General features: G+C 39.2%; 1 protein-coding gene across 5 annotated transcripts in view; it reads left to right on the top strand.

Annotated features, from left to right (window-relative positions):
• The window catches only part of adgrl3.1 (adhesion G protein-coupled receptor L3.1), a 220,900-nt gene that overhangs the window by 109,648 nt on the left and 87,896 nt on the right, over window positions 1–23,356 (top strand). For all 5 annotated transcript variants that reach the window (XM_033966996.2, XM_033966987.2, XM_055223687.1 and 2 more), the window contains exons 6-7: window positions 15,564–15,578; window positions 18,562–19,350. In XM_033966996.2, the coding sequence (XP_033822887.1) occupies window positions 15,564–15,578; window positions 18,562–19,350 (804 nt within the window). The remainder of the gene's footprint in view (window positions 1–15,563; window positions 15,579–18,561; window positions 19,351–23,356) is intronic.

The raw sequence follows: 23,356 nt of genomic DNA on the forward strand, positions 1-23,356 counted from the left end.
CAAATCTGAGCCAATATGGTGGATGATAGATGGGTGGAGGTTAAGGGTGGAGACTAGGTTGATTTAAGAGCTCATTTTGGCCTCGGCGGTAAAACTCGAGTCGAGGCTGTGCCAAAAGACAGTTTACAGAAGCGGTGTGTTTATGGAACTGCTAAATTTCATCATGTCAGACTAGTTACATTGGTGGAGGGTGATTATGCCTGTTTTTACCACAAGTGGGTGTTAGTTCAAACAAATCAGGGAAAACGTTCTTTCTAACACTATATCTTTTATATAGTCGACATGAGAAGAACGGAGCTCTTGAAAAGTAAACACATTTTTGAATCATGTCCCTAAATATGAGCTATGGTCCTGGGATTTTCCCCATTTGGACCAAACCACTGGTAGCTATGTAACCCAAACATCTGAACGTCTGAAGAGCTTTCTAAATCTGTTTTAGTGTTAACTTACCAGGGGCGGGACCGGGGGAGGGACCAGGGCAGGGGTGGAAGGGCTTGAAGGGGCACTAACCTCTCCTGGAATGTGCACCCCGATAGCTCCTCCAAAGATCCCCCCCCCCCCCCACTTTCATAGTCCAATCTTGACTAAAAATGTTGAGACTCCAAAAAAAAAAAAAAAAATCAATATTAGCTTTTTATTATTTTATTATTATTTTATTTATTTATTATTATTATTATTATTATTATTATTATTATTATTATTATTATTATTATTATTTGCATTTATTATTTTATCTTATTTTGTTTTTTGCCTTTATTATTTTATATTATTTGTATTATTATATTAGCATTAGCATATTAGCAATAAAAAAATCCATATTAGCTTTTTATTATTTTACTATTATTTTATTTATGTATTTATTATTATTATTATTATTATTATTATTATTATTATTATTATTATTATTTGCATTTATAATTTGATATTTTTTTGCATTTATTGGTTTATATTATTTGTATTAATATATTAGTATTAGCATATTAGCAACAAAAAAAAATCCAAATTAGCTTTTTATTATTTTTTTTTATTTTTTTTTTTACGTATTTACTATGATTATTATTATTATTAGCATATACTATTTTATGTTATTGTAATTTTTTTGCATTTATTATTTTGTATTATTTGTATTATTATATTAGTATTTACTTTTATAAATACAGGGGTTAACTACATTTAAACTTATTTAAAGCGAGCATGATAGGGGGTGGGGGGTGTGCTCTATCGTCAAAAGGCTCTAAATCAACATGTTAAGTGAGCGCCCACACTGAAGACCTCAGCGCTGCCTCAACTCCTCCAACTCAAAATATATAAAGTAACAATAGTCGACAGAAATACAGTGTACAATTATGCATTAAACTACGTGTATCGTGAACGGCTACAGCTGCTACTGCTCCTAAAGGTCGAATAAATCTATATTCATGGAGGGAGGATTTCTGTAAACTGATATAATTCTTTACGCCACAGAAAATAACAGTGTGATCCATAAAAGACGGGACCACCAGTGCTGCGGTTAACACGCTAAACAGTTTGCTCACAATTTCCTGTTTTTTTGTGTGTGTGTTTTTTTCAGATTGTGTTCAGAATCCTTTGTGAATAGTTAAAACGGTTGCAAAGTACCTTCTTGTTTGGAGTTTTTTTTTGTGTCGACTTATGATAAAAACACGATCCGGCGAGGCTATTTGCTTCACGCTCATTAAGTCTCATAAATCATCGCTGCCTCCCTGACAGTTCCTGTGTGCATTTGTCTTTCCGTGTCTGTATATAGAGTTTAGGGCTGGCACCAGGGCCCGTACAGACAGCCCCGGCGATCTCCCACACTGAACCATTCAATTATGTGCGCCTAAACGGCTCTTGCCTGGCGTCTAGAATGACCAGCAGATTAAATAATAGGACTATCAGAGCCCGCGCTGGAGCAGATGGAAACACAACCTGATACCTGCTTAATGCCCTCACCTCCACACACACACACACACACACACACACACACGGCTCATTCACACACACCGCGCTCACAAAGCCTTCAAAACACGGGCACGGTCTTATTATTTCTTTTTATTTGAAGCGTTTTTATTTTGCTTTTGCTACTTTTAATATTCAACCCATTCGACGCGTTATGCAAAATCGACTTTTAAGAGCGTCTAAGCGTGTTTTAATTGTTTCCCTTTCCTCATTAACTCGCTTAAAGGGGTATTTTGAGTAATTTAAGAATGTTTGAAAGGCACGACCCCCCCCCCCCCCCCCACACACACACACTTTACCTCCGCTGCTCTGTGTTTCTGCTCTGTCGTTACTACGTTCCAGTTTTTTTTCAGGTAGGATTTAGCAGCTTTATTTCACTCCAGATTGTCATCGTTTGTTCAGAAGCGGTGGTCATTTACCTGCTCGTTACGACCGCATGAAACGATGAATCACAATCAGATTTTTTTTTAGCGTTTCAGTATTAAAAAAAACACAAAAATGAAACACTACGCTCAGGTCTAGGTTAGCAGCAGCAGCATAAAAACTGTATATAAAATAGTTTAAATTAAAATATCGCAGGTCAAAAGACGATCCTGACCAAAATAAATTAGCAAACATCAGTATAATAAGCAGCAGAAAAGCAGACAATACAAGTGAATAGCGAGTTCGATTTGCTGGTATCTTCGAGCTTGATTTGTGCCCGGTCCAGGGTCCAGTGCGCGTTTAGCCGTGAGAAATGGTGCAGCGAAAAATCAAAAAAAAGGGTGAAATCCTTAGACCTCGCCTCACCCTTTTTACACGGCTCGTTCAAGAATTCAAAAACGTCTTCATGGCAAAGGCCTTTACCCCGGCTCCGTATCAGACCCTTCAAATATTAATGAAATCAATATGCTCCAAAAGGCGTAATAATGTGTGAATCTTAGAACAAGATAGTTCTGCTTGTTGACATTCAAACAGGAGATTCTGACGGCTACGTTGAAGCTCGCGGAGGCTTGACATTGCAAATCAGTGCCGCCGACTGCTTAGTTTTTTCGGAGATATGTTTAAACAGGAAACGAGACTGTAAAAAATGAAGTGGGGTTTGGTCAAATGGAGACGGGTTTTCTGTGTCAGCGGAAGTTATTTGACCAGTTACTTCGACAATTGCGTATCTACTGTTCACTTCTTACAGTAGTTTAGTTTGAAGCACATACATAAATGGTCAGCGCTTCCTGCAATTGTGTCCTCGAATGCATTTTATCCGTATAATGGTTCCACAATGTATTCCATAAAACAAACTGAATAGACAAGTGGACTAAGCAGGGCCGGCCCCAGCTTTTACAGGGCCCAAAGCTGAGTTTACCTCTGGGCCCCACGACAGCAAATATATCCTGGTTCAGCTATGGGTGATTCACATTTGACAACATCATGACGCTGCTCTCATCACCTCAAACAACTGTATTTGTGTTTATCTGACCCAAATCAGACTGAAAACGTCCAGAAAGTCACAACTACAATAGTAAAAAGAACAGAACACAAACATATAGGGGGAGGGTCAGACGATTTTTGCAATTCTAGACTTTTTTTTCCTCATTTCTGGTGGATTTTAATGTGTTCCAGTTGGCCACAGTGTTCTTACATTTACATTGTCGGGTTCTTGCTCCGGTGTAAACACAGAGCTGCCCTCACCTCTGCCCGACTCAAAAACAAATGTAGCAGCAGATATTTTACTTCTATAGATATAAAACAAATGTAATGTTTTAGAGGGATATTTAGTCTGCTGTAAACACACAAGCCCTGCGTCCAATAAAACTTGACTTATATTATGTTCAGTATAAATGTGTGGGCTCTCTGAGGCCCTCTGCTGGTCTTGGGGCCTTACGCAGCTGCTTAATCTGCTTATAGTCTGGACCGGCCCTGGGACTAAGTGAGTACCACCCATAGTGTTTGGCTCCAGTCAAATGAAGCTCATCGGGGCGAGCGGTTATAGCGGCCAATTTGGAGCTCCATATTTGGAATTCCGGCTGGCAGTATCATAGCAACCAGAGAGCCAATCCGGAGCGAGACTGTTGAAGGACGTAGGGTTTATAAGATTCATTTTACTTCCTGCTCCTTTTGTTCACACTGATAACGGTTAGAACATGTATTTATGCTAATTGTCTAATTTTTTTCTCTTTAAATTGATGCCCAAAAAATGAAATGACATGACCAAAAAATAAATAAATAAATACAAAATAATCCTATATTATCCAAATCTGAGTTATATCATGTCTCTGCTGTCTCTGCTGTGGACATGTCCCTTCTCCAGCTGCACTAAAATCCAAGTGCGCTCTGTTCACTTCTGTATACACCCTGTAAACAAATCTCAGAGTGGGTTGTAATACAGGTAATTAAATTATGCACGCTTCAGTTTTCTCAGAATTTCTCCCCTCCATCTCCGCCCCATCTTTTTTTCCTCTCAGATTTTTTGGCTTCCCGACTCTTCATCTCCCCTCCCCACACTGTAGGCTTTTGGCTGATTTCCAAAGCCTAAAAATCAAGCGCTCTCTCTCTCTCTTTCACTTCTGGCTCTCGGTGGTATGAGTGTGCGGCGGTCGTGTGCCAAACTAGCCGACTAGCTTTGGCGGTAATTAGCCACCTGTGTATACGTGCTCATAGCGCCGCGTGAAGCCTATAAATATCCATACATTATCACACTAGCATGAAGAGCGCGTTTTTTTCGGCAGCTGTCTATACGCTAATCATCAGTGCATATTAAATCAAGTCGCGCTGTAGTGGGTGTATGTGCAAAATGAAGGTCTATAAATAAAAATCCATTAAATATCACAAAACCGTCCTTTTTTACAGGTACAGTGTGTTAGTTTTTTGGAAAGAGAACGTTAAAAACACACTTCAGAACACTCTCCAAGGAAATAGATGGGTTTTATATGAAGGTACAGTAGCTTGAACACGTAAATGTTGATTTTTACACTGGCAAATAAAAATTACGTTTACAAATTTTGTTTTTTATGCTTAGAAATATTGTTTTACGCTTACAACTTTGTCATTTTACACGTACAAATTTAAAACTGACGCGCTCAGGAGTTTTGAGACATTCGTTGCGGCAAGTTTGTCTCAAAAAAGATTCGTGACAGCAGGGGGCGGGGCTAGAGGGGGCGGGGTTACTGTGGCTAACGGCTAAACTGGTCGATGTACGGTAAAGGAGCAGCTAGTTTAATTAACAACGTGAAGACAAAACATACGATTAAGCTAACGTCATAGCATCTGAGAAAAATACAGTACTTTAGACCAGTAACTTTTCTTTTTTGGAACAATCGTACCTTCATAGCCGAAAGAACAACATTTTCGTGAAAACAAGCAGAAAGAGGCTCTCCCCCAGGCCAAATACGAGTCAGGTTTGTGGAGATGCAAGCGCTGAAGCATATATTTCAGTGCAATAAAAACAACACAAATAAAAACTTACATACGGCTTTAACGCGTTCACTTATTGTTTATGTAAGTGTCAGCTGTTTCCTTAAGGCTGATTTAAAACAATCTTAGGTGCGTTAGATTTGACATTTACGACAAAAAAACTAGAAATTCCAGGTCCCCCAAACCTGTTAAACTCCGTCATCATATTGCCGTTTTAATTCATAAAAAAAAAACACGCTTGGAGAGGTATCAGTTTCGTCATTGTCACCGAGCGCACTCTGGACAACTGTCAGGAAGTAATTAGCCCACTACCACATTTAGCGTAATAATCAGCTCGCCACTGATACGTTATGCAATACCCACGCAAGCCATTTCAGACAATGAGACTTCGCTTGACAGGAAAGCTAATTAAAAGATAAAAATCGCCTCCTTGTCTGTCCAATTAAAGACGTCTGCCAGATATCACCTTGGAATAACTTCATCACGGCGATACGAAAAGACGCTGTTTACACGCACGTGCCCGAGGAGGCGCCGAGGAAGGTGCGGGGCGGCTCGTAAAACGCTGCGCCCGTTTGCTCCCATATGCAAGCAGCCAGAGGAAAGATGGACAGGAACCAACTAGACAGAAGGAGAGAGACAAGGCGAGGGAGCGAAGGCAGTCAGGACGAACACCGAAACCAAAGATAGGAGGGAAAATGGGTTAGACGAGGCCAACAGGCGAGGAACAGAACGCGGGAATTAACTGATAAAAGGCACACGGAGAGGTGGACGGGGTCTACGGGGTTGGGTGTGGATGGAGAGATACTGAATGGACGTAGGGTGATGCGGAGGAAAAAGCGGGATAAATGTATTTGTGTTTTTGCCAAAGCTATTTCAAAATGCAAATTACTACATTGATTACTGATCCTCTACTTTGTTTTGTGACTATCGGAAAAAGGGAGAAGGCCAAACGGAAAGCTTTTGGGAATTACTGCGTGGAGGATTTAAGTGAATACAATGAGGGGCACAGTACAACAGACAGTACGTGACGTCATAGAGTATTTTTTTTTCCAGTTACATTGCACTTTGCCTGAAATATCCAAAAGGTAAATGCACAAATGTTGAACCTTATCATTTTTCTTTCTATTACAGTTGTTCCTCGCTATATCACGGATTTTTTAACGCAATTTTACATGATTTTTTACAGCGTCTGAGCGTGCATTGTCCATCAGTCTCCTCCGTGCCGTGTCTCCTGTCCAGTACAGAATGTGTTCAGACAAATTTACATAAACGTTGGATCGCAGTGTGACTCTGAAGTGCTGTACGTTTGCAGTTTGTTTTCTCCCCGACAAAACCCACAATGAACTTTGCGTTTAAACGAGAGAGAAATGTGAGAAAATGTTAATGCCTGTGTGAGAAAAGTGTATAAAGTGTGTGGTGAGGGGTTTTACAGACAAAAACATATAGAATAATTGCAAATATTAAACTGATACTTTTCGCTGGTTATTTTTAGAGCGTAACCTCCGCGATAAACGAGGGACCACTGTATTTTTATTTAGCAATTTTGCCCCTAAATCAAGATATGAACTTTAATAACAGACAAATCCGGCGCCTTCTTTCCCTAAGGTCGCTCCTGTTGGCGTTAGCAACAGGATTGATTGACAGGTCCAGGCTAAACCAGCGGTGCAGGCGGGAAGGGGCGTTACCTTCAACAGCCTCGCTCTGGATTGGCTCTTTTCCAGTATCGTAGCTTTTGTTGCTATGATACTCGTGGTTGGAATTCCTAATATGGATAATTGTTTCTATGCCTGAAAGATTCATCGAAAATTAGCTTATCGCAAAGACTACAGTTTTTGAAGTACCATCGTTTCCTCCACAAACACAATCTCGAATCTTGGTGTTTAAACAAGAGAAAAATGTGTGAAAACATTAATCCCTGTGTGAGAAAAGTGTATAAAGTGCGTGGTGAGGGGTTTTACAGCAAAAAACATGGAGAATAACTGTGAAAAATAAAGCGGATTATTTTTAGAACGTAACTCCCGCGATAAACGAGGGACCACAGCGCCAAGAACTCACTGTATAACGACAAAAACATTTATTTTAACAATATTCATTTGCCTTCCTCCACCTGTATTTATAGAATAGTATCGGTGGTTTTCAAACAGATTTGCAGTGATTGACATGGCGTTGCATTTTGCCATGAAACATCCAAAAATTAAATGCACAAATGTTGAATCTGATCATTTTTGTTAGTGACTAGGCCCAAGAACTCACCGTATAACGACAAAAATCTGCATTTGAACAATATTCATTTGAGCTGTGTCTGATATTATTGGCATCTGAAACACAGCAACAGACTCAGTTCAGTTTGATTTATATAACGCGTTTAAAATACAACTTAAGCTGCCCAAAGTGCTTTAAACAAAAATCACAGATACACGGAAAATACAACACATAAGGAAAGAACAATACAACAATAAAACACCAAGATATCATAAGAAGCTTGAATTAAATGCCAGGGAGAAGTGGAAATCCACGTTTTGACTACTGTTATTTTGCTTCCATTTTGTAAAATTAAAAGTACAGTACAGTATTTCTCAAACCATTTAGCTTTGCGCGTTTACTTTTAAGATTATTTAAATATTAAGAAAGGCTTTTTGCTGTTTTAACGCGGACCTATTCTGCAAAATGGACTTTTCAGAGCTTTTAGCCATGTCATAGTCGTTTCCTCTTCTCATTTACCCTCTTTTTTGGAGTGATTCGTGGATGTTTACGCAATGTTTAATCGCCTATTTTCAAGACGCCGTATTGCCGATCCATCCTCATATTCATCCAATGCGACGTATTCACTTCATTCTCCAGTTTTATTTTATTAAACGATGTAGGATTTCGCAGCATCGCGTAGCCATTTCGGTACAAATGGAAAAAAACATCTGCTTTCCGCTAGCTTAATCTGCAGCTACGACTACACGCCGCTTTGTTTGCGATGACGTTTACCGCTCCCATTGGACACCGCGCTTTTCTAACACGGAAGTCAGCGGATTTTTTTTCTGTTATTAAGTCGTTTCAGATGAATATTGTGATTTAAAACGTGCAAATTATAACACGATGATCCACGGGTGTCGTAGATTATAACTACGCAGCAGAAACAAGCGCGGTACGTCTGATTTAATAACATTCATATCATTTTGTGCGTTCATACTTGTACTGAGAAACAAATCTTGCGGTATTACGCTACACGAGGCGCGTTCGGAGTAAGTATATGCGTCGTGTGTGTTAACGTGGAAGCTCTGAACGAGGGGGGACATGGAAATGTGTTCAATAAATGACCTTGGGCTTTAGGCGGCGGCGCTGATTGGAAAATGTGAGATCCGAGATAATAGCTGTCACCACTTACAGTCTGCACATACATGAGCACACACACACACACACACACACACTGTCCGCTCTCCCGGCCCAGTACCTCTCTAATAAAGCATACGTTTTCAATAAAAATGCTAATTATCTTTATACCATGGCACAGTCAGGTTAATTCTGCTTCTGTAAAAGAGGATAGGGATTTTCTAGGTGTGAAATCAGGTTTTCTCACCGCAAGAAAAGTGTGTGTTGTTTTTTTTTGCTGAGATTAAATGCGAGGATTTCTATAGGGTGAAGCTCTAGCGATTGAAAAACGTGTGGGTTTACGCAATGAAATACATCCTACTTCTTCGGAGGGATCGATATGATAATAAAAATGACAAAACGGCAGAGAAAAGCTTTAGAACAATGTTTTCGTAGCGTTTACCTCGTCCGTAGTTGTTTTATAGCTCATTTAAACAAGAAACAAAGCAGGACGCAAAAACAACAAAGCATCCCCAGGTCGGTAACCTTGAAAACACCTTGCGATACCAAAACAACAGCATTTTTTTTTTTTACCCCTGGATTGGTCTAAAAAGGTTGTATGGGAGATTTATGAGGGGGATTAAAGTGAACTCTGGAGGTATCAAGGAGTCCGGCGAAACGGCAAGTAAAAATACAGATTGAGTGACATTTGTTTGACATTTACAGTGCCATGTGGTAACACTTGTTGCTGCCACACTGTTCGTTTTAAAGGTCCTGTATTACACAAAATTGATTCTTGAGAGCTTTAATCCATGTTAGAATGTTACCTCAAACAAAATATACTGACGGTTGTGTTTGTTTCATTCACACATGTTTGAAAAATCCTTTATTATTAGTATTTCTGCATCTCCAAAGCTCAAAATGCTCTGTTCCATCGAGCTAACAGCTACTTTTTAGCTTCACTTCAGTGGACGTTGGCAGTTCCAGGGCTGTAATCAATGGAGCACTTCCTGTATTACCACATGACATCATAAGGTGGAACGGGGTGTTTTCTGTTTGAGAGAAGACCTCAGTCTAGATGTGCAGGGTTTGTGTGTTAATGTTGTAACGTCTGGCGATCAAAGACACAAACTCAGGGTAAAAGTTTGGCAGAGTTTATTGCAAACAAGGAAATGTGAATGTTGGTTGACGGAGCGGGAAAGCTGGGTCGGACGCTGAGGTGTTCGTACCTGTTTTCAAGAGCTGGATCGAAGGCTGACATCTTCAATCCAGTCGGAGGAAGCTGGGTCGGAGGCTGAGGTGTCCGTACCGGTCGTGGAGAGCTGGGTCGTAGGCTGAGGTGCAGGATGGGTCCAAGAAACGGGATAACAGAGAATACACCTACGATCCGGCGACGTGTGTAGCGATCCTCAGCTCGTTTTCACTCCCGAGGTGGAGGCTTGATTGCTCATGGGCTGCAGGTGTGTAGTGGGCGGGGCCAGAGTCTCCGCCCAGCTCCAGACGAGGACACAGAAGGACAGAAACACAGGGACAGACTGGGATCTTGACAGTTGAACATGTGTGAATGAAGCAAAACACAACCTCAGGTGTATTTTCGACAAGGAAACAACATTATAACACGGATCAGAGAATAGCGTGATGTTTCCTTTAAATCTATTCACTGAGGGAGAACTCGGGCTGTCCTTGCCGCAGCTTTTCAAAGATGACTCTGAGAGATAGTAGAGTTTGCCATGCAGTGAGATTCATTCATTTTCTTGGCTCGTGTATTTGACCAACCTCTTTTCAGAAAGTAGATCGTTCAAAAAGAACACATTTTTCAGTTCCTGACAAAAAAAATATCTGATTCGAGCGACACACATTCACTGTCGCTATGCAAACAGTGGCAACAAAAGCGACACAGGTCAGGCTTACAAGGCCAAACTAAAAAAAAAAAGTTAATTTGATCCATAATGCCAACGTCTTTAGAAGAGATTTGAAAGGCAAAGGTTAGATACGTGGATTCTGAACGTGACTACATCATTTTGATACTTACAGAGACGATCGTGTATGTGAGGACATTCCAAACGTTTTATTTTCTTTGTCCTTGATGAGTTAAAATATCACTGGTTAAGCGGTCAGGTCTGCTAACACACAGGTTGGTGGTGCGATTCCAGCTCCCACAGATTAATACTGTTGCTGTGTCCGTGGGCAAGACACTTCACTGTTGGATGAGTGTTTCCTTGATGTAAAGCTTTATATAAAAATCTGACCATTTACCGGATATATTTGGAAAGTTGTATTTTTCTCACCATAAAACGTCTTGATTTAGCCATGGGACGATAGAGAAATTTGTTGTTACGATCATGACCAAAGTAATTCCGATTAATTATTATATCACAATAATGATTTAAGTTGTTGACAGTTTAAAAATGTTCTGGATATGAATAATTATAATTTTAATATTATGAGTAGCTCCGTATTTAAACATCCATCCATCTATTTTCTTCCGCTTATCCGGGGCCGGGTCGTGGGGGCAGCAGTCTAAGCAGAGACTCCCAGACTTCCCTCACCCCAGACATGTCCTCCAGCTCCTCCAGCTCCTCCAAAGCGTTCCCAGGCCAGCCCAGAAATATAGTCCCTCCAGTGTGTCCTGGATCTTCCTAGGGAGGGTTTTCCGGGCGGGAGGTGTTCCGGGCATGTCCCACCAGGCGGAGTATAACACTGTACTTTGTTATAAGTGAAAACAACATTGATCTAGCAGAGAATATTACAGATAAGTGGCTTTTTGCTGCACATTCTGGTCAAATAAAGGCGATTATCTTTGTTGACGACTCTCACAATTCTATAAAACGCCGTAAGAACAATTATGGTCTCCACAATAAACGATATTATTGTTACATTCCCATCTCTACCTTGATTACCTCCATTTTCTGCTTCATATGATTGAGTTTTGTCCACTAGGGGGCCGCTCTGTGTGTCGAGCCATTGTCCACACACCCACACATACAAGAGTCTACGCACTTGTTTTACTTTAACACGATCTTCTCCAGTGATTGCTTATTTATTGGGACTTGTGCACAGCCACACCAGTTAGCATGCATTTTTCATGAGCTCCACATTTAATGGTTGAGTCTCTGTTGTGTGCATGTCCCTTCTCCGTGTGTTTTACATGCTTGCGGTTTGCTGGGAGTTTTCGCTTTAAGATGTTTAAGAATTTATGCACATACCACTCAAAACTAGTGCAACGGTGCTATATATAAACACCCCGGAAGTTTTTCCAAATGTTTTTCCCTTTGAGGACTCGGCTTACATCCCTCAGATCCTCCCTGCCTCCTCTCCTCTCCTCTCCTCGGCTCCTCTCTCCTCTCCTCTAGGGACCGGTTCCATTCAGCAGTTCTCTAACGGTCTTGAAAGACACAAGGGCAGTGCCTGTAGGATTAGGTTTCTGCCGTGTTCACATTCTCCCCAGATCCCCAGGGAGAGAGGTGGAATGGAATTTATACGGCACCCGAAAGTGTGCCATTTTGATACCAGCACGCGACGTCAGGGCTCAAAGGATAACGCTTTAGATGTAATAGTGAAGAGAGAAAAGAGCGGTGGGCAGTTGGCTCCACTGTGCGTCGACGCTAGGAGGATTTCACGTGAAAATTGACAAACGCAAAGAGCATCCGACCTTTGCAAAATGATTTAAAGGTGGTGCTTTTTTAACAGGTCAAAGGAAAAGAAACACTGGTCAATTCACTGTATGCTAGCATGCTAATTGGATCTACAAATTGGTTATGCAAATGTGTTGGATTTACAGGGTGTCCATCAAGTCTCTGCAAATGTAATTACAAAAACAACGATAAGATATATTCATACATTTTGTTCTATTGTACTCAGTGGTTATAGAAGTTTTTAATCACATTGCATTCTTGTATTTCACACATCCTGTTGATTAAAGAGGTGTCTTTTTGAATGGACCCCAAAGAAATGGCTCCTCCTCAAGAGAAAGTAAAATGTGTGTCATGGTTTATTGAGGCAAAATATAGACAGACTCAACAAAACTACAAAGCAAAGTATAGAACGAGAAGTGAGCCACCAAGAACATCTAAGGTGCCCGTATAGAGGTGTATTAAATTAGGTCAAACCACTGAGTACAATAGAACAAGTCTGATTATGATATCTTATCAAATGCCTTTATAATACAGAGTCATCCATGAGTTTGTGTCCAGTAGATTAGACGACTGTCCTGTCCTGTTCACTGGCCTCTCCAAACGAGCCTTAAGACAGAACAGAACATCCAGAACATCCAGAACACTGCTGCTCGGGTCAGGTCTAGAACCAGGAAGTACTTCACACATGTGTCCTGTGGCTCAGGTCTAGAACCAGGAAGTACTTCACACATGTGTCCTGTGGCTCAGGACTAGAACCAGGAAGTACTTCAAGACTAAACCAGGACTAAACCAGGACTAAACCAGGACTAAACCAGGACTAAACCAGGACTAAACCAGGACTAAACCAGGACTAAACCAGGACTAAACCAGGACTAAACCAGGACTAAACCAGGACTAAACATGGGGAATCAGTGTTTCAGTTTTATGCAACTAAAACCTGGAACATTCTTCCTGAAGATGTGAGACAGACCTCTACTTTGACAATGTTTAAATCCAGACTTAAAACAGTTCTGTTTATCTGTGCATTTGACTGAAAGGGGTTTATTCTGCACTTTTCTCCTTTAATTTAAATGTTTTTTATGATGATTTGTGATTATTTATGTTTTGATTTGTTGTATTGTGATTTTAATGTCTTTCTTATTCTGTAAAGCACTTTGAATGAGTCTGTGTATGAATTGACACCTTGTACAAATCTAGACACTAAATCAAGAATATTTCTGTAAAACGCTGCAGAATCTATTTATTTTAACAGGTTATTTTTCCAGACCAAGGTTTAGTTTGTTTTCATTCCTGACCTTGACGTGTCATAGCATCACGTGACCACTGTGAGGAGCGGCGCTAGTGAGCAGTCCAAAGTGTCAGCTATGAAAACAAACTAAACTTTAATCTGACCAAAGAATCTATCGAAACACATGATAAGAAGATCAGATGAACCTCGTTGGACTGTTTGCCGAATCTATTTGAGCTTTTCCTTTTGTGGTTTGAGCTGGTAACATTTTGTCTGTTTGTTGGAAGAAAATATAATTGTCCAGGGTGCAACTAGAATGAATCCAATTACATTTTATGGTTCCACATAGGTCATAGTTAGTCACTGGGGACCGTTTTTCATTTATTTTCAAGCAAATGTCTACAAAAATATACACCTCAATATACAGTTAGGTTATGGTCATATTGTTTTTTTATTAGCGTTTATTTTGTATTTGTTTTTATAAAAGTAAAATTAAATGGACAGGCTACACCAAACTGCTCGCTAGGCCTGTCACAATAATATGTTTTGTAGTTTGAAGTAAGTATCGATCATAAATGACAACATTGAAGCTAATTTATGCCACAAGAGCAGATTTAAACCACAAAAACTATTCCAAATCTTGAATATTGTTAAAAAATCATGAGTTGCAATAAGTAAACGGCAGAATTAAACACTTTAGTCATTAGTTTGCATCTGTAATGAGTCATACAAGTGATTAATTCAACATTTTACAGCTTAAATCTTATAATATGGCTAAAAAATGATCAAAAAAGCTCCAGTAGTGCAAAGAAAATGTGCACATGATAAATACTGACCCCCCAAAAATCATGCCCAACAATAAACCGGAGCATTGAAACCAAACCGTAAAGCAGAATTATTCCCTAAAAATGTTCTAAATGTACAAAATTGTTAAAAATTTTAACTGCAATAAATAAACAGTAAAAATAAACATTTAAGTAACTATTTTGTGTCTATAATGAGCCATAAAAGTTCATAATTTGCACTTTTACAGCTCAAATCTGATCATAGTACGGAAAAATAACCAAAAAATAACCCAAATTTTTCCACTACAGTAGTGAAAAAATGTTTCAAACTTTCATATGGATATAGTGATTATCAAGACAGACCTAACGATAAACGATAATATTGAAACCAAACCGTAGGGCAGAATTATTCCATACAAAATTGTTAAAAATATGAACTGCAATAAATAAACAGCATAAATAAACACTTAAGTAACTAGTTTGTGTCTATAATGAGCCATAGAAGTTCATAATTTGCACTTTTACAGCTCAAATCTGATCATAGTACGGAAAAATACTCAAATTTTCCCATTACAGTCGTCCAAAGTAAAAGTTCCAACGATAAACACTGATATCGCTCCATGTTCACGTATAAAATAAGTCCATATAGTCATTACCGCGAAACTTTCTTAAACGATAACTGATCGATGTGTGTTATTCGGTCATGCTCCAAACTCCTTTATACTATATTTTACTGTCCGCGCAAGAAATAACGACTCGCCCACTTAAAAGTAATCTTTCAAACTGACTGCTATAAAATAAATAGCTCCCCTTTTATTGCTGATGTATTGTCCTCAGACTGGAGTGCGGTTACATTTGTCTCGCATGTTGCTCTGGTCCGTGTTGCTTTTCCGCTCTCACCCGTGTCAGTGGGTCCATGTTTGTGTGCGTTTGTGTGCGTTTGTGCGCGCGTGCCACATATGCGCGGTGCTTTAGTGTCAGCAGCCTCACGCCGCCCCTCCACCCTCCTCCTCTACCCTCCACCCCCCTCCTCCACTGGCTGTGCACTTCTCTCCAACGCTTACGTAACCCTATTACCAATCGCACGCAGAAAGCATCCTGGCTCTCTCACAAGGTTAGGATGAAATATGAGTATGATTATGGAGATCTGAGATTGTATTATCATGATTTCCTTATTATTGCATCATTAATCTATTTTTGTCTTGTCTCTCCCTCTCTTTTTTCTCTCCTTTTGCATATCCAATGTTCCGTCTATGGCTCGAGCAGAAGTAGAACAAAAAGGTGAGTCTGTTTACGCACACACACACACATACACACACACACACAGAGGCGTAGTGCTTCGGGGCAGGGTTTGGTGTCACTTTTTGATGCCACTGCCTCAAGCTTTTTATACCTCGACGTCTCTCTCAAAGAAGCTGAGGCTATATTAAGAGCCGCTTCATCTCTGAAACACTCATTACGCGCAATTGAGCTGGATATTTTAAATTTTTTATACGTAGCAGAGAACGTCACTAAGCGGCTGTGAGTGTTGTGATCGTTCATTCATATGCAAAAACAGATGACACACTTTGTATTTATTTGTAAAAAAAAAAAATAATAATAATACAAAAAAATTTAATTAAAAAAATAAAAATAAAATAAAATAAAAAAATTATTAAAAGCATAAAATATAAAATAAACAGCCTATTAAAATTCTAATTAATTCAAATAAATAAATATAATTATGTAAACGTGTTTAGGCACCCATATAAAATAAAATAAATTAAAGTTGTTGTTTTTTTTTTTTAATAAATAAATAAATACAAATAAACTCAAAATCAGGAATGACAGTGTGTGGGAATAGATATATCTCAAAGCTTACGCTAGCTTTCATTAACAGCGTAAAATATAAAATAAAATAAACAACCTGTTAAAATTCAAATGACTTCGAATAAAAACTACTCCTACCACGATTGTTTTTAAATGTAGAGCACTTCAGTTTGTAGTGGCGTTTTAATATTGATTATGCCTCGAACGTCTCTCCGGTGAAGTGTTTTTATTCAATTTATGTCATTTTTATTTAATTTATGTCGTTTTTAACATCCGTGACATCCGCCCGCAGCTCTCTGTCCACCGTCTGATCTTTTAATATTTATTTATTTTAGCAAAAATGTCGTAGAGGTAAAACTGGACAGGAAGTAGTGACGCTAACAGTGAACACGGAGCTAATTGTGCGACGCAAAATCACAATTATCTGTAGATTTTATGACCCAATTAGGCAAATAAAAGGGGCGTTAGCTTCAATAGCGTCGCTCCTGATTGGCTCTTTGGTTGCTATGATACGCACGGTCAGAATTCAGCTAAATTGTCCGCTATAACTGCTAGCTAGTTTCATTTGACTGTAGCCAAACGCTTTATACGGTCAATAGTGAACCCCAAGTCTAGATAATGTACAAATCAATGTCCGCATTACTGTAAAAATGACTTTGGCTACACATTTTTCTACGCCGTTGCGCTGAATGTCAGTTTACAACCTCACCGCGCCAATGAACGTGGGATTACGCTGACATTTAATATTCCAGCCATTCCACGTGATGAGAAAATTATTCCGCTGCTGTGAAAACCCAAATCAATATTCACAGCCCTCTGCTTTGGAAGTTATCGAGCAGAATGGGAAAATCAGAGCGCACATCTGGTCTTTGAACGCGACAACATTCCAGTCGTGTTACAAAGGTCCCTACCCTTTTCTGCGGCTCCCACGTCGCACATAAAACCCGACCGTGTATTCCGCGACGGGAGCAGGGAGCGAGGAGTGGGGGATGACTTATCGCAACAATTGCAAAAACAGCAGGCGATAAAAGATGTGTGGTTCAGACGCTCGTATCTGACAGGAATAGAGAAAAGGAAGAAAGAGTTTGTCGACTAATGAGGAGCTTTGGAGACGGAGAGAAGGGGGTACAGAGAACAAAATGTGCTATTCCTCTCCGCTGCTTTTCACTGTAAGAGCAGGCTGTAATCTGTTGAATAGACGGCAGGCTGTTGCTGCGCCTGAGAATGACAGGGACTTTACAGGGATCATAATAAAGTAAACCTATCCCGCCATTGTCACTCACGGGTGCTTAAGGTCTGGATACAGAGAAGTGCGGCGCTTAATCGCAGTTTTATTTGGGAATAAAATGAGCGATTCCTGTAATTTTGTCTGAAGTGTGTAATTAACAGTGGTGGATGAAGTATCGTATTTTTTTCTGGAGTATAAGTCGCACCAGTCCCAAAATGCATAATAATGAAGAAAAAAAAACATATTTCATATATAAGTCACATCCTCAGCCAAACTATATAAAAAAGTGCGACTTATAATCCAGAAAATACGATAAAAAAGGACACATACAGAGGCAAAAAGTTACTCTAGTAAAAGTATCAGATGAAAAAAATCTGCATAAGTAAAAGTATTTAGGTACGTTTAGAGTTTTGTGTTCATTTTTTTTTTTTTTTACAAATAAATACAAATAAATTCAATCATTAAAAGCATAAAAATAGAATAAACAACCTATTAAAATTTGAATTAATTCAAATAAACAAATCTACTTAAGTAAAAGTATTTTGGTACATTTAAAGTAAGTGTCATGATCATTTGTATATAAAAAACAGATGACACACTTTTTTTTTTTTACAAATAAATACAAATAAATGCATCATTAAAGGGATACAATATAAAATAAGCAACCTATTAAAATTCTAATTAATTCAAATAAATACATTACTTAAGTAAAAGTACTTAGGTATGTTTAGAGTAAAAAAACAACAACAACAACAAAAAACAAATAAAAATAAAGTCAAAATCAGGAATGGCAGTGGATGTGACTGAAAAGAGGCTCTGTGCACAACATGTACAGCTTTCATTAACAGTGTAAAATATCAAATAAATAGCCTATTAAAATTAAAATTAATTCAAAGAAATAAATCTACTCAAGTAAAAGTATTTAGGCACCCATTTAAAATAAAGTAGATTAAAGTATTTCAAACAGATTGTGGATACAAAGTTTCCACTGTAAAATGTACTTAAGTATAGTACAAATACCTAGAAATTGCACTTAAGTATAGTGCTTTATTACTTTTCCACCAATGGCAATTAAATACTAGAATTATTACAAATACGCTAAGTTTGTAGAACCAATCCCTAACAAGTAATCCTACAGTTCAATATCTTTCACAGACTAGTATTAGCAGCAGTAGTAACAGAATTATATTGTGTTTGACTTATTTGACACTGTCCCTCTTGCCGTAGTCTTTCTCTGCCCTGGGATCCTGCGCGGCGTCTACCAGAGCGAGCACCTGTTTGAGTCGGACCACCAGTCTGGAGCGTGGTGCAAAGACCCTCTCCAAGCCTCCGACAAGATCTACTACATGCCCTGGACGCCGTACCGCACCGACACGCTCACCGAATATTCTTCTAAAGAGGATTTCATCGCCGGCCGCCCCACCACGACTTACAAACTGCCCCATCGCGTCGACGGGACTGGTTTCGTGGTCTACGACGGGGCGCTTTTTTTCAACAAGGAACGCACGAGAAATATTGTAAAGTTCGACTTGCGCACGCGTATCAAAAGCGGGGAGGCTATAATCGCCAACGCTAACTACCACGACACTTCGCCGTATCGTTGGGGAGGCAAGTCGGACATTGACCTGGCGGTGGATGAGAACGGCTTATGGGTGATTTACGCGACCGAGCAAAACAACGGACGTATTGTCGTGAGCCAGCTCAATCCGTACACGCTGAGAATAGAGGGGTCCTGGGACACGAACTACGACAAACGCAGCGCTTCGAATGCGTTCATGATCTGCGGCGTGCTCTATGTGGTCAAAACGGTTTACGAAGATGACGATAACGAAGGGACGGGGAACAAGATCGATTACATGTACAGCACGGACAAGGGCAAAGAAATGGCCGTGAATATCCCGTTCCCAAACTCGTACCAGTACATCGCCGCAGTGGATTACAACCCCCGAGACAACCTGCTCTATGTGTGGAATAACTACCACGTGGTCAAATACTCCCTGGACTTCGGCAACAATGGTAAGAGAGGACGCAGTTTCCTATTTCACCAGAGAGTGGAGCTCGACTTTATCTGTGTTAATGTCTTTTTGGACATGTCGGTTATTCTCTGATCTGTTATAATGTTGTTTCCTCGTCACAAACACACCTGGAGTTGTGTTTTGTTTCATTCACACGTGTTTAACACACAAAAAACTGCAGATTTAGGCTGAGTTCTTCTTCTCTCAAACAGAAAACTCTCTGTTCCACCTTGTGATGTCATGTTGTAATACAGGAAGTTGAATGATTTCAGTCCTGGAATTGCAGATTTTTGCTGAACTAAAGGTAAAAAGTAGCTGAAAACTACCACTTCATGACATCACAAGGTAGAACAGACTATTTTGAGCTTTGGAGATGCTGACAGAGGAATAATAAAGGGTTACGCAAACAAAACGCATTTCCAGGTCTGTTTTTGAGGAGGTAACAACATTATAACATGACTTAAAGCTCGCGAGAGTCAATTTTGTGTAATATAGGACCTTTTTAGGGTAAGTTTGTGCGTTTTTTTAAAGTATCCTGCAAGAAACATGAATGTGGGTCACCAAAAAGCCACTCCAAACTGCAGATGGATCTCAACAGAAGCATGATAATCTACCTATGTAGTATTTATAGATACCATGGTTCACGCTTTTGGCTTTTCTTGCTATGTGTGGGTAAACTTGAGCAGATTTTCTCTTCTCCCCATAAGTTTAAACACAATTCCAGGTGTTGCGTCCATGTTTTTGAGGAGGTAACAGCATTAGAACATGATTTAAAGCTCAATTTTGCGTAATATACCACCTTTAAACTGCGCCACACATTTCAGCCAAGTGTTCAGTGTTTGTTTATTTGCCGTTTACATCCATTATTTATCCTGAATGAAGACTTCTAATACCTCATATATTTACTACAACAAGGTGTGATGCTTTTGCTGTCATCAACCACATTTATTTGACGCTGAATACAAAGAGGACTGTATTTTATAAACATATGTGTGTCATGCGAGGCTTCAAGCTGTGAGTTAACACTAATATTATGTAGACTTTCAAGGAAATGCCAGATGTACTGCATTATCATTTATAAACACTCACCGTTTAAAGCTGGATGTCCTGAGGTACTCGCTAGGCCTGTCACAATAACACAATTTGAGTAAAGTAAGTAAATATAGACGATAATATTGAAGCTAATTTATGCCACTGACACAATAAACTGATTTAAACCACAAAAACTATTCTAAATCTACGATATTGTAAAAAAAAAAAATCATGAGCTGTAATAAATAAACAGCAGAATGACACAGTTTAGTCGTCATTTTGCATCTGTAATGAGTCGTACAAGTTATTATTTGCAAAGAAAATGTAACACAAAAAATATTGTTCCATTGTCCATGTATTGAATAAGTCGATATAGTCGTTAAAGCTTGATATCATTCAGATTTTGTCAATACAATACGTACCTTGATACATAGGCCACAACATCATACAGTACTTTTTCAATTCAATACAATACGATATATATTTCAAATCAATTCAATACGATTCAGTGAAAAATATAGGCTTTCGTGACCCTTAATGATCAGCTCCATTTTCACAAAAAATACGTTAAACGTTAATAGTGCATTTATCTTCCGTTTACTGAAAATAAATGAACATAACCAAGTGCATCAAACTGTTTCATTGGTCAGTATTAGTATTATTCATCCACAGTTTATACGAGCTCACAAAATATCGACTAAAACAACTGTGACACTGAAAGTTTTTGTTAAACCTCTATTTGTGCAAAGCTAATATCAAATACACCTGTTTTAATCATCAAAACAGTGAATCAAATGTCAAATGTTCTGCAGAAACACATTTGTAGCCACAGAATTATAGTGCTAATATACAAAAAATATATTGATACAGCAGCCCACGATATCTATACTGTATCATTACACTAAACGATACGATATATTGACATTTTGATATTTTTGCACACCTCTAAAAGTCATTATCGTGGCAAATGTAGTTCTCACAGTACATCATTTGGCCTGTATTTCTGACTGTTAGCGATACAGGGCTAAACAGAGCTTTTGTGCAGGTTTAGGGAAATTTTTAACATCTCACACAGTTCCAATAACAACTTTTCAAAGTTTGTGAAATGCCCTATTGTCTTCTGTCTCGTTATATCTCTGTATCAGCGTTGACACGTCGGCCCGTGGATGTCTTTAATGATGTTACCGTGAGTGCGAGAGCGACTGCCCCCCAGCCTTTCCTGCTCTACCTTCATTTCCTCTTCAGCCAAACCAATCACAACGCGCTCTTATAAGTCCAGTCTGCGCGGAGACAGGAAGGACACGTCGTATGTTTTACACTGGACACGGCGTGAAACATGAAACACATGTTCAACTCGAGCTGGACTCTTTCGCTTGAGAAGTTTGGAGCTGGTTAGCGTACACGGTTGAGTCTTTCTTTACTCAAAATGACAAACAAGTCCAGCGCTGATAGAGAGAACCGGGAGAAGATTGACGATCATGTTTGGATGATCTTTCACTCGCATCTGGATTTCGTTTTGTTCTGAGCACTGTTTGCGTTGGCTTTCGTTGTAGAGACGCACAGCGAGGCAACAAACTATCCAAATATTTGCTACTTAATGGGTTTAAAATGATTTTCTATTTGTTTTGTGGTGCAAGAACGCAGCAAAACTTATGCTTAAGTTGCTTGGCGTCTGCGCAACACAGCCAGTAATTAGGCCGTGTTTGCTAATGCTAACTTCCTTTCTGTGGTTGTAATATGTCAGGCTAATGTTTAGAGGTTTCTCGGGGGGCTGCAAACACAATACACGTTCATTACGGCGAGACAGGCCGGAGAGCATCGAAATATATTATCCAATTCAAAGTGTAAGTGAAGGTTGCAGCGCTATTCCCCGGGTAGAGCTTTTGGCCTATAGACGTTTTGCACTGTACTTAAAATCGTTTTGTTTGTTCGTCTCATCTTATTCAAGTTTCTGTCAATACCAACCACAAGAGTTTAGAGCTTTTAAAATTCTAATCCGTATTAATGCCGTTCTGGATCATTCGTTCTTTCGTGGATTTGTTCTTTTCGTTCTCGTTTTCTCTTACAAATTCAGTATTGACGGCTCCTTACGCATAACTATCAATACACCATCATTACATCAACTAACAGTAGCTACGCAAACTCATATCTTTATCGGATTTCCGTCGTAATCAGATTATGCGAGTTATTCTTCCTGATGGGTCACACATGTGCAGGTTTTGTCGAAGATTATGCACAAAAAAATATAAAAAAGCGTAAACTAATTGTACTGCAGTTGCTTCAAAAAGTAATTAACAGACACATCTCCAGGTGTTTTTGATGATCGGATGCGTTTTGTGCATGTAAACACAACGATAATCAGATCTAATTATTGGGTTGTCTGATTATTCAAATGATCTATTATCTTGATTTGTATTGGCCGTGTAAATGTACCCACTGACAAGTATTACAGCCTGCTATGATTATGAAAGTGTTTATAGCGTTTAACAAGAGTCGGACAATTTATGTTATATAACTTATGCAAAACGGACTTTTCAGAGCGTTTAATCACGTTATGGCTGTTTCCTCTTCTCATTTACGCTCTTGAAGTTGCTTTTGAAGTGATTCGTCCATGTTTGAGCAACGTTTAATGGCTTATTTTCAAGACGCCATAAACACCGCCCTCTGTGACGTACTTATTTCGTTCTTCAGTTTTATTTTCCTAATCGTCGATACGCAGCGTCACACTCATTTTGGTAGAGATAGACCAATATTTGTACTTTCCAGGCCGATATTTTGGTTTTATTTTTGCCCATCTGCTGCTTAAAGAGTCCACATAAAGCTTTATTTGAACACTTTAGTGCAAAGAGACGACTGTACAAAACGTGATTACACAGCACTTTGAAACATTTACGGTAAAAAAAAGGGCTGTGGGTGAGTTTGTAATAAAGTTAAACGACAGAATTTGGGGAAAAGAATTGAAATTTGACTTACAA

The sequence above is a fragment of the Periophthalmus magnuspinnatus genome, chromosome 1 (genome assembly GCF_009829125.3).
Source record: "Periophthalmus magnuspinnatus isolate fPerMag1 chromosome 1, fPerMag1.2.pri, whole genome shotgun sequence".
NCBI lineage: Eukaryota > Metazoa > Chordata > Actinopteri > Gobiiformes > Gobiidae > Periophthalmus > Periophthalmus magnuspinnatus.